Source organism: Capra hircus, chromosome 6 (genome assembly GCF_001704415.2).
Source record: "Capra hircus breed San Clemente chromosome 6, ASM170441v1, whole genome shotgun sequence".
Taxonomy (NCBI): Eukaryota; Metazoa; Chordata; class Mammalia; order Artiodactyla; family Bovidae; genus Capra; species Capra hircus.
The window spans coordinates 63,674,943-63,686,741 of record NC_030813.1 but is presented as its reverse complement, the minus strand read 5'-3'; the positions used below and the strand labels follow the sequence as shown (position 1 = coordinate 63,686,741).

Here is an 11,799-nt window from a genome sequence, read left to right as displayed (position 1 = left end):
CAAACAGACTAAGTTTCCTCCCTGGCTCTGTCCATTCCTTCATAAACACTTATTAAGCATCTACTATGAATCAAACACTGACGAAATGAAAGGAGAGAACCGTCGCGTTACCACAGTCTGTGATTAGTTTTGTGAACTGAAATCAGATTTCAGTCTTAAAAATTCAACTGCACATAGCGCGTGTAGTTAAATATGCAATCATGGCATCAGAATGTAACAGAGGTTCCTGCATTTCGCCTTTCACTTCAGAAAACCATTCTAAAACCACTACAAAAGATTCAACCCCCAACCCCGCTCCCAGTCTTTTGGCAATCAAAACCCTCCTGCCAACACGTCGTAATTTCAGATTAGAAGCCTAGCTTTTTTTTTTTTTTTTTTAAATAATCCAAACCCCTACCCCACTTCCCACCTTAATGCCAGCATAAAAAAAAAAAACAAACAAGTTTTACTAGGCGAACAAGGGCAAGGGTGGAAGAGAAGGACGGACGACGGAAAAAGGGAATGAAGTGAATGAAGGAGAGAATGAAGCAGAGAAAGCTGGCCTTTCCCGGTTCGTTGTCGGTTCCCTGCCCGCTTCTCCCCGTCTCCCCACTCGCTGCCAAGTAGCATCACCTCCAGGCTCTGCCCTCGGCTCCGCCCCCTAGCGTCGGAGCCCTGCAGCCAGAGGCTGGCACCTATCTCTTTAAATGACAGCTGTGGCTCGGGTCCCAGTCCTGGGCTTGACGTCAGTTTCGCCTCCCGGGCTGTGAGGGGTAGTTAGCGCCACCGTCCGCGCTCCGGGCTCGCGGCGCGCTGGCAAGCAGCTAGGGCGGCGAGTTTTCTTCGCTCCGGCCCCTCCTCTCGCCCTCCCCGCGGAGAGCCGAGCGGCAGCCTAAGAGAGCCTCTCGCAAGTCTCTCTCACACTTCCCCGCCTTCGCCCCAAAGGAGCAGCCGCTCCTCCTGGCGCCTCTGCCGCCGCCGCGGCGCCCGCAGAGCTCCTCTCCCGCGCACCGCTCCCCGATGGAGCCCGGGCGCCGCCGCCGCCGCCGCCCCGAGCCTTGAACCGGGCCGCCCCGGCCGGAGGAACGTGCCGCCCGGCCCGAGGGCGCATCAGGCGCACACCACCGGGGGCGCAGGGCACGGGTTTCGGGAAGGAGAAAGTACTGCTCTCCAGGGTCACTTGGCCGGCGGCGGGGGGACCATGGCTTTGAAGGACACGGGCAGCGGCGGCGGCACCATCCTGCCCATTAGCGAGATGGTCTCCTCGTCCAGCTCACCCGGCGCTTCGGCAGCCGCCGCCCCGGGGCCCTGCGTGCCCTCGCCCTTCCCCGAGGTGGTGGAGCTGAACGTAGGGGGCCAGGTCTATGTGACCAAGCACTCGACGCTGCTCAGCGTCCCGGATAGCACTCTGGCCAGTATGTTCTCGCCTTCCAGCCCCCGGGGCGGCGCCCGACGCCGGGGCGAGCTGCCCAGAGACAGCCGGGCGCGCTTCTTCATCGACCGGGACGGCTTCCTCTTCAGGTACGTGCTGGATTATCTGCGGGACAAGCAGCTCGCGCTGCCGGAGCACTTCGCCGAGAAGGAGCGGCTCCTACGGGAGGCCGAGTACTTCCAGCTCACCGACCTGGTCAAGCTGCTGTCGCCCAAGGTCACCAAGCAGAACTCGCTCAACGACGAGGGCTGCCAGAGCGATCTGGAGGACAACGTCTCACAGGGCAGTAGCGACGCGCTGCTGCTGCGCGGGGCGGCGGCCGCCGCACCCTCGGGCCCGGGAGCGCACAGCGGCGGCAGCGCGCAGGACAAGCGCTCGGGCTTCCTCACACTCGGCTACCGCGGTTCCTACACCACGGTGCGAGACAACCAGGCGGACGCCAAGTTCCGGCGCGTGGCGCGCATCATGGTGTGCGGACGCATCGCGCTGGCCAAGGAGGTGTTCGGTGACACGCTCAACGAGAGCCGCGACCCTGACCGGCCGCCTGAGAAGTACACGTCCCGCTTCTACCTCAAGTTCACCTACTTGGAGCAGGCATTCGATCGCCTATCCGAGGCCGGCTTCCACATGGTGGCGTGTAACTCCTCGGGCACCGCCGCCTTCGTCAACCAGTACCGCGACGACAAGATCTGGAGCAGCTATACCGAGTACATCTTCTTCCGTAAGTTCGCGGTCTCCGCGTTTCCCAGTTCTTCCGGCCCCCTCGCCGATCCCCGCGGCTCCCGGCGGCTCTGGTGTCCTTGCGCGCCCCAGCCCAACGTGGCCGACTTGATCTTTGGTTTCGCGCCTTTCTAGCTCCCTTTCGGCTCCTCTCTTCACCAGCTTCGGAGCACGCAGTGCCCAAGCAGTCCTCTTCCTTAACTTTATTGATCTTGCCCTCCTGCCCTGCCCAGCTCTTGGAGTCGCTGGGTGTCCTATTACCCAGGGCTGGGAAGAGACTGGAGCGCAAGGCTGAGCGCATAAGTACCCCCGTCTCTCGCGCCCTGATGGCCTCCTGGTGGTAAGGGTCCGCACAGGAGCGTCCCATTATGGGCGATTTCTGTAGTGGGCATCAAGAAAAGTGGCTATTAAGTCTGCAAAGCGCCTCAAAAGTCTGGGGAAAAGAGGTTTCTATTGACCCATATAAACCTCAGATTTCCCCAGCGCCAGTAGTCTTCTGTAATTGTTATGTATTTTGGACGGAGTAGGGTGGAGGGAACGGACTTTGGTTGTCTGAGTGCTGCTGTTAGGGTTGGAGATTAGGAAGGGACATGGTGTGTATGCGTGCACGTGTGTGTGTGTGTGCGCGCGCGCGTGTGGTTGTATTTCCTTTCTGGGCACCTGCAGTGCGAATAAGGGATTCAATTCACTTTCCCAGGGGGAATAAATGCAGTGATTTTTCTGAACTTAGTGAACAAGAGAGAAGATTTGGAAGGCATCTGGCCTGATGCTTTCTGTAGTGCACTTGGCGTGGCGAGGGCGATCTGTGGATCAAGTTCAAGAACTCCACCAAGTATCACTGGGGCTTGGGGGATGGGGAGCCGGGGCGGAGACAATTTTCAGTGACGTGTATAAGGTGAGGATGGCCACAACCCGAGAGCTGTTTGGACAAATGAAAAGCCATCTGCGATGGCAGCGGGGGCATCATTTGGCAAACTTTTTTTTTTTTTTCCTTTGTCAAAATACAAGAAGAGAGAAAACTTTCCTGTAGTCTTAGGGAGAGTAGCACTGATAGCCAACGATGGAAATAAGCCCAGCGTTCATTGTATTTGAGTCACTCACTGTTTGGGACTCAGGCAATTTTTGCACTTTGTTTTGACTGGGAAAGTGGAAAGGACCTTTCCTTTCAACTCTATTGGAAGTTGCTCATTGTTTGCATATTCTAGTAACCTTGGAGTTAAGTGTGACAAAAGATTTTTTTAATAGTGTTGATTTTTCTAAGAAAACCATCTCAACAGAAAAGCAAAGAAAGTGTCCGTTGACGTGCTAGATAAAAAGCTAATTGTCTTAGAGAAAGATAAATATATAACTTATATGTGGAATTTTAATACAAATAAGTCTGTATACAAAATAGAAACAGACTCTCAGACGTATAAAAAATAATTACGGTTACCAAAGGAGGAGGGGAGGAGGCATAAAATTGGAGACGTGGGATTAACAAACTATACATTCAGTAGATAAGCAACAAGGATTTACTCTATAGCACAGGCAACTGTATTCCATATCTCATAATAATCAAAATGGTAAATAATTTGAAAAAAATTATACATATAAATGAATCACTTTGCTCTACACCTGAAATTAACACAATATTGTAAATCAATTACAGTTCAATAAAAATCTAATTGTTTTAATTATATGAAAGTATTATTTGTCACACAATAAAAGGATCAGTAGTCAGAAAAGCCGCTCAAAGGAAGGGACCTTTATTGACACTTAACATCTAAGCATTTATGGCATTTCAATAAGGGTTTATTTCCAGGCACTTTAGAAGATGAGAGGAAATAACTTCTGACTTTTTTAAGTGACTTTTAGTTAGAGAAGATATAAGCATAAATGTTCTGAAGTTAAGGGTCTTGCATTTCAGAATCTTTCATAGTTTTGGTCTTTTTCTTCTAGAAACTTGGGGACTTGAAAAATGGCTGTTACTTTGATTATGAAGAAGTAATAAAGGTTCTCTTTAAATTATGAAAAAATGCTCATGAGATAGTATATTGAAATTGGAAGCTCAGCCAATTTAATTCAAAAGATGATTTGAGAGATTGTTTGGAATTTAGGATATTTAAGTTCTGGAGCTAGAAGTGAAACAAAATGAAATATTTATATTATGAATAACTACTTGCAGAGTAATCACGTAACAAATGAGTTCTGAAATTCATTCATAAAAGTCTCAGAAGTCTAAGGAAGCAACTTATAACATTTTCCATTGATTATCCTGTTGGGGAAAATACATAATTCCAGATTAAATATGCATCTTTTGAAGCAGTATTCTGTAGACCGACTGAATATAGTTGCCATTTTTTAAATTTGTGATATAAAATTTATCTCAAACCCTGTTATACACACATTTATTTTATGCTTTGTATCATTTGAAGCACATTTCACAAATTATATTGGAAGGGATTCCATTTAATATTGGTTAATGAAAATGCACTATATTTCCATCATATTTAGTATAAGTAATATCATTACATATACCGTGGTGGCTCAGCTGGTAAAGAATCCTGCAATGAAGGAGACCTGGGTTTGATCCCTGGGTTGGGAAGATTCCCTGGAGGAAGTCATGGCAACCCACTCCAGTATTCCTGCCTGGAGAATCCCTGTATGTAGAGGAGACTGGCGGGCTATAGTCCATGGGGTTGCAAAGAGTCGGATATGACTAAGTGACTAAGCACACACATATACAGAGTGTAGTTATCTTATTTAGTAGCCTCTATTTTTAAAAGTTGGTGTTATTAATAAAAACAACAACATTGGATGAACTTCTTTGACCACCGTTTTAGAGTCAGACAGGGTCTTATCTTTTATTTCCCCTTTGATATAATTCTTTCAATAATATTTAATGTATAACATATAAAACAAATTAACAGTTTTTAAAATTCAAACTACATGTGAATTTAGAAGTTTGAAACTACTCTGAAAATTACAGAATTGCAGTTTATACACCTGAGTATCATTTTCAAGTCTTCACTGCCTTTTCCCACCCCACTTTTCCCCTGAGTTTGTATAGAGATGGAAGGAGAGTGGCAAATGTTTCAGTTAATCCCAGACACTGCTATTTGCCAAATGTGTAATCTTGACTAAATTATTTCAGTTTTTATACTAACAGCTTTAAAAACGTTAGGTGTTACAATTATAGTAAAGACTTTTTCTTGTCAGTATTAAATTTAAAATTTGTTTTTTGGTAAATATGCTGTGCTGTGCTGTGCTATGCTAAATTGCCTCAGTTGTCTCCAACTCTATGCAACTCTATGGACTGTAGCCCACCAGCTTCCTCTGTCTATGGGATTCTCCAGGCAGGAATACTGGAGTGGATTGCCATGCCCTCTTTCAGGGGATCTTCCTGACCCAGGGATTGAACTAGGGTCTCCTGCATTGCAGGCAGATTCTTTACCGTCTGAGCCAACAGAAGTCTAGCTGATTTAATTATAAAGTTAATTACAAAATTGCTTTGCAATTAAGTGATAGCATAATACACTTTCAGAAGTTTGAAACTACTAATTTAATAACCAGATTCTTTCCTGGAACTTGGATTTTTCAGGCCAAGTTCAAATCACCCAGGTTTGCCAATCATACTCCAGTTAGTTCTTTTGGATCAACTCCAACAGAACCCTTTTCTGATTCAGGGCCAAGAAGTGTTTTAATACTCTCCATTAGGAGTTGAAACTTTGGCAATATTTTCTGACAGAAACTGAGCTAGATTCATATCTCCTTAAGTGCTTGTATCCAAGTCATTGGTTTCTAATGCTCAAGGTTATATACAGGTTATTAAAGATTTAATACCAGCTTCATTTGGCTACATGGACACTTTTATCCATTATCAGTCATAACTCATTATTTTATCAAGACTTTTAGACTCTGCAACATATACAGTACTATGAAATTTTGTATTATTCTTCTAATACTGAAGATAGATTGTCTTTTCTTAAAGGAAAACAGTGATTTATTGTACTTTTTTTTTTTCTGTTGTTTTGGAGGGGATGTCTGTTAAGTAATTAGGGCTGATTTTAGCAATATTTGGAATAGAAAAAAGATATTTCATGTTAACATTATATTCATGCGTGTGTGCTAATTCACCTCAGTTGTGTCCAGCTGTTTGTGACCCCATGGACCAAAACCCACCAGGCTCCTCTGCCGGTAGGATTCTCCAGGCAAGAGTACTGGGGTGAGTAGACATACCCTCCTCCAGGGGATCTTTTTGACCCAGGGATCAAACCCATGTCTCCTACATCTTCCGCATTGACAGGTGAGGTCTTTACTGCTAGCGTCACCTGGGAAGTTTGTTATATTACATAGACAATAGGTAATTTGCTTAGAATGTGATATGTAGACTAACCATAATTAAAATGAACATTGAATGTATCCTTTGTTTCTCATAATCAGTGTGTTTACAAGAAGGTAGTATTGATTCATTGCTCTTCTCTTATAGTATTTGAGTTTTGCATTCTTTGTTGGTTGAATGATATGTGGTATAAAAGTATACATTTCTCTAGGTTCAATTGACATTCCTTAAAATTTGCGATTTCCTTTTTTTTTTTTTTTTAGTTGTTATGTGTAAGAGTGCCAGATCTCGGATCCAATGCTATTTCTGATCTGGGCTGTGGATTCTATTGTCTTTAATGAATTTTTATATCTACTCTTTTGAATCTATTCTGATTTATTTCACTGTGTTGGGTTGAAGAAAGCTAGGTTGAGTTGAAAATATTTAAATAGCTATTTAGTCCTATGTTAGCAGACCTGTTGCATTAAAAGCTTCCTAAGAAACATCTTTAAAAACCACTCTATTTAGATGCATATCCTTAAAATTGTGCATTATTTTTTTTGTCTAAAAATGCATCTACTTTTATCACCAAACACTGTTTTATGAAAAAATAACTTTGTTCCTCTTTTTTTTTCTCTTTTTTTTTAAGTTGATTCTTTTTCTTCTGGAGACTTAACTAGTTATTTTTATAATTTCATGAGAAAGTTTCTTCTGAAACCACTGAAGGTAGATTGTCTTTTCTTAAAGGAAAACAGTGATTTTTGGATTTTTTTTTTTCTGTTGTTGTTTTGGAGGGGATGTCTGTTAAGTGTAATTAGGGCTGGTTTTAGCAATATTTGGAATAGAAAAAAAGATATTTCATGTTAGCATTGTATTCATGCGTGTGTGCCAAGTCACCTCAGTTGTGTCCAACTCTGTGACCCCCATGGACCATAACCCACCAGGCTCCTCTGCCGGTAGGATTCTCCAGGCAAGAATACTGGAGTGAGTAGACATAAAATTCCTAAAACAATGACTGAATGACTTTCGAATCAGTGGGGAACAGATAACTTTGTAAAATACCAAGATTCTTATTTCATGAAGATAATTGGAATACGGAGACTGAAAACCTTGGGTGCAGAACGTTTGGAGATCATGTCGTGGCATCGGCTACTGTTTAGGAGAATTAAACTTTTATATCTGGCATAGTACTATCTTGTAAACTTGATCTCTTGAAATAGTGTTATGGTTTAGCTTAACACTAGTAGTGTTTGGCTTTAATGTGTGGGTCACTCTTTAAGGACATAATGAAGCAAAAAGAATGGCACTATAAGCCTTATTTGGCAGTTCTTTCTCTTTTGTAACTTAGAGTGCTGGAACTCAAGATATGTATATATATCTGTGTGAGAGAGTAGACCTATGCCTTATTTAAAAAGAAAAAAATATCTTTGGAGAAAAGGAATAATATGTATGAAGTTAGCACCAATTATTACCTATTTTTGCTATAAGTTATTGGGTCAATTAGTCTAAAATATAAAAGTGATCATCAATTTGTTGTTCAAAGGAAAATCTTTTTTGATAATGAAAGTAATACATGAAGTTTTAGGAATTTTATAAAAGAAAAGTAAAATTAAAAATAACACCAGTAATTTCTAATACAATGACTTCTTTCCTTCTAGCCTCTGTTCTAAATCATGAAGATGACAAACATACTTTTTGAAAATTATGATGATACTGTGTAGATGGTTTATAAGCCATCTTTGCTTTGTTTCGTTTTATACATTTAATGCAGTTATACATTTAGGGCCATTTCCTATAAGACATTGAATTTTTTAGAGCTGGACATAGCAGAAGTGACTGAGCACAGTACAGCTAGATAGAAGTATATTACATGTCCTTTGCCACAGATAATATTTTAAATAAATATTGATATTGAACATTTTCCCTGTAAGCTTAAAAAAGTTTATTTTTTCAAAGTATAGTATGTGTAATAAGAAGAATATTTACTAGGTACCTAGTTTTATGATAAATGTTTGTAGACATTACGTTGTTTCCTTTTTTTTTTTTTAATAGTCCTTTAGCTTGGCATTAGTTTCCTAATACTTCAATTAGGAAACCATGATTTAGAGAGGTTAAATAAAATCTTTAGGTCATGAACTGGTATGAGACTGAGTTGGAAATTGAATAGTTATATCTTTTTGCAAAGCCTTTTCTCTTAAGTATTTAAAAGTAATACCTATTTTATGCAATCAATTTGGCAAATATATTTCAATGTCTAATGAGTATTTAAAACATAGCTCTGTAAGCAAAAATGAGTAGTGTGAGCTGTATATGAATGAAGCTAATATTTCTTAATTTATGTTAATTTTTTAAAGAATGTGGAAAATTCAATTGACCCTTAAACAAACTGAGTTTGAACTGTGAGGGTCTATCTATAAACAGATTTTTTTTTTCAACTGATACATATTGCGATTGTTGGAATCCAAGGACACAGAACCTCCAATTCAAGGACCAACTATAAAGTTGTAAGCAGATTTTCCACTGAGCAGAACTTGGTAGCCCCTATCTTGCATTGAAGAGCCAACTGTATATGTTTTATGTCTTTACCTGATGAAAAGGTTACCTTTTAGTGACTAAGGCTACCACATTCATGGATAATTTTTAAATTAAATAAACCATATGACTCAATTTACCACTCTTTTGGGGGAACAAATAATGTCTATCAGTTTGTTAGGCTGATAGATTTAAACAGTGTTAAGGGTCACAATAAACTGTGGAAAATTCTGAAAGAGATGGGAGTACCAGACCACCTGACCTGCCTCTTGAGAAACCTATATGCAGGTCAGGAAGCAACAGTTAGAACTGGACACGGAACAACAGACTGGTTCCAAATAGGAAAAGGAGTACTTCAAGGCTGTATATTGTCACCCTGCTTATTTAACTTCTATGCAGAGTACATCATGAGAAACGCTGGACTGGAAGAAGCACAAGCTGGAATCAAGATTGCCGGGAGAAATATCAATCACCTCAGATATGCAGATGACACCACCCTTATGGCAGAAAGTAAAGAGGAACTAAAAAGCCTCTTGATGAAAGTGAAAGAGGAGAGTAAAAAGTTGGCTTAAAGCTCAACATTCAGAAAAGGAAGATCATGGCATTTGGTCCCATCACTTCATGGCAAACAGATGGGGAAACAGTGGAAACAGTGTCAGACTTTATTTTTTGGGGCTCCAAAATCACTGCAGATGGTGACTGCAGCCATGAAATTAAAATACGCTTACTCCTTGGAAGAAAGGTTATGACCAACCGAGACAGCATATTCAACAGCAGAGACATTACTTTGCCAATAAAGGTCCGTCTAGTCAAGGCTATGGTTTTTCCAGTTGTCATGTATGGATGTGAGGGTTGGACTGTGAAGAAAGCTGAGCGATGAAGAATTGATGCTTTTGAAGTGTGGTGTTGGAGAAGACTCTTGAGAGTCCCTTGGACTGCAAGGAGATCCAACCAGTCCATTCTGAAGGAGATCAACCCTGGGATTTCTTTGGAAGGAATGATGCTAAAGCTGAAGCTCCAGTACTTTGGGCACCTCACGTGAAGAGCTGACTCATTGGAAAAGATCCTGATGCTGGGAGGGATTGGGGGCAGGAGCAAATAGGGACGACAGAGGATGAGATGGCTGGATGGCATCACCGACTCGATGGACGTGAGTTTGAGTGAACTCCGGTAGTTGGTGATGGACAGGGAGGCCTGGCATGCTGTGATTCACGGGGTCATAAAGAGTCAGACATGAGTGAGCGACTGAACTGAGCTGAACTGAACTGAAGGTAGTCTTCTGCAGAAAATTCATTTTACCTTATAAAATAGAATATGTTTTATATGTTCTTAGAAAGTGACAAAGTGAAGAGGGCATTTTAGTTGGAATCACTTTTGCTAATTACTTGTAATTTATTGGTCCTAACTATTGCCTTTGAATTCTATACTTGCTATAATCAAGTTCAAAAAAATATCAAATACCTGATGGGTATTGATATTATTGGCTTCTGGTGTTTTTGAATCCTCAAAGTATTCTAGAACTATATCTATAAATTTGAAGTAATTGGAAAGTAATGTTTTAGGTAACCCTTCAACCTGTGTTTAATTATAATTATCATTTTTAAAACTTCTTTTAAATTAACTTCAGAGTACTGTCAGCATTTAGCAGCTATAATCCTGCAGGAGAAGCTGGTGGCTTCTCTAATGGAGATCATCCTTTTAGTAGTAGGAGACTATACCAATGGAGATTTTGCAAGGACTTACTTAAAGATGATAATAACTTTATTCACAGGATTTCAAAATTTCTCCCATAAGTAAGTTAAATTATAGGTTCTGAGGGTAATGGTGAACCTCTAGCTGCTGACTTGAATCTAAGTGTTCTGTACCTACTGTCTGTATACTTCTCATTCATTTCCGCTAGGGAGCATGTCATAAAACCTAATTATCCTGTGAGATTAGTTGTACTTTGCACTTTCTTTTTTTTGTTAGATATTTTAAAATTTTATTTTATTTTTAATTGGAGGATAATTATTCCACAATATTGTGATGGTTTCTACCATACTTCAACATGAATTGGCCATAGGTGTACATATATTTCCTCCTTCTTAAACCTCCCTCCCAGCTCCATCCCTATTCCACCCCTCTAGCTTGTCACAGAGCACCAGCTTTGGGTTGCCTGGGTCATACAGTAAATTCCCCCTAGCTATCTACTTTACATGTGGTAATATATATGCTACTCTCTCAGATCATCCTACTTTCAAAAGAAAAAGTATATGAAATATTTTATACTGGGTTTATACTGTTTAAAAGTTTATTTTTTAGCTCAGGAATTTTTTAGTGCACCTCTGGTATCGTGATCATGTCATACTAGTGACCTCTTGCTATAGAATCCTCCTACATTTTAGCCTACGCGTCTGTTTCCTCCTAGTACACTCAGTGCCTTCCCTATAACTTGTCATGGTCTGTCTCGTTTTTCTTTCTTATTATGTCCTAATTTTCCTAGCTTTGCTGAGATATAATTGACATATAACATTTTGTAAGTTAATGTGTTGATATACTTGTATATTGCAGTTTGATTACCACTGTAGTGTTAGCCTCAGATATGCAGATGACACCGTCCTTACGGCAGCAAGTGAAGAACTAAAGAACCTCTTGATGAAAGTAAAAGAGGAGAGTGAAAAAGTTGGCTTAAAGCTCAACATTCAGAAAACAAAGATCAGGGCACCCAGTCCCATCACTTCATGGCAAATAGATGGGGAAACAGTGGAAACAGTGAGAGACTTCACTTTTTTGGGCTCCAGAATCACTGCAGATGGTGACTGCAGCCATGAAATTAAAAGATGCTTACTCCTTGAAG

At 41.3% G+C, this 11,799-nt stretch overlaps 1 protein-coding gene across 1 annotated transcript in view; it reads left to right on the top strand.

Moving 5' to 3' along the window:
• The window catches only part of KCTD8 (potassium channel tetramerization domain containing 8), a 281,792-nt gene continuing 270,788 nt past the window's right edge, over positions 796-11,799 (top strand). The window contains exon 1 of the mRNA XM_005681564.3: positions 796-2,132. Coding sequence (XP_005681621.2) covers positions 1,181-2,132 — 952 coding nt within the window. The 5' untranslated portion in view covers positions 796-1,180. The remainder of the gene's footprint in view (positions 2,133-11,799) is intronic.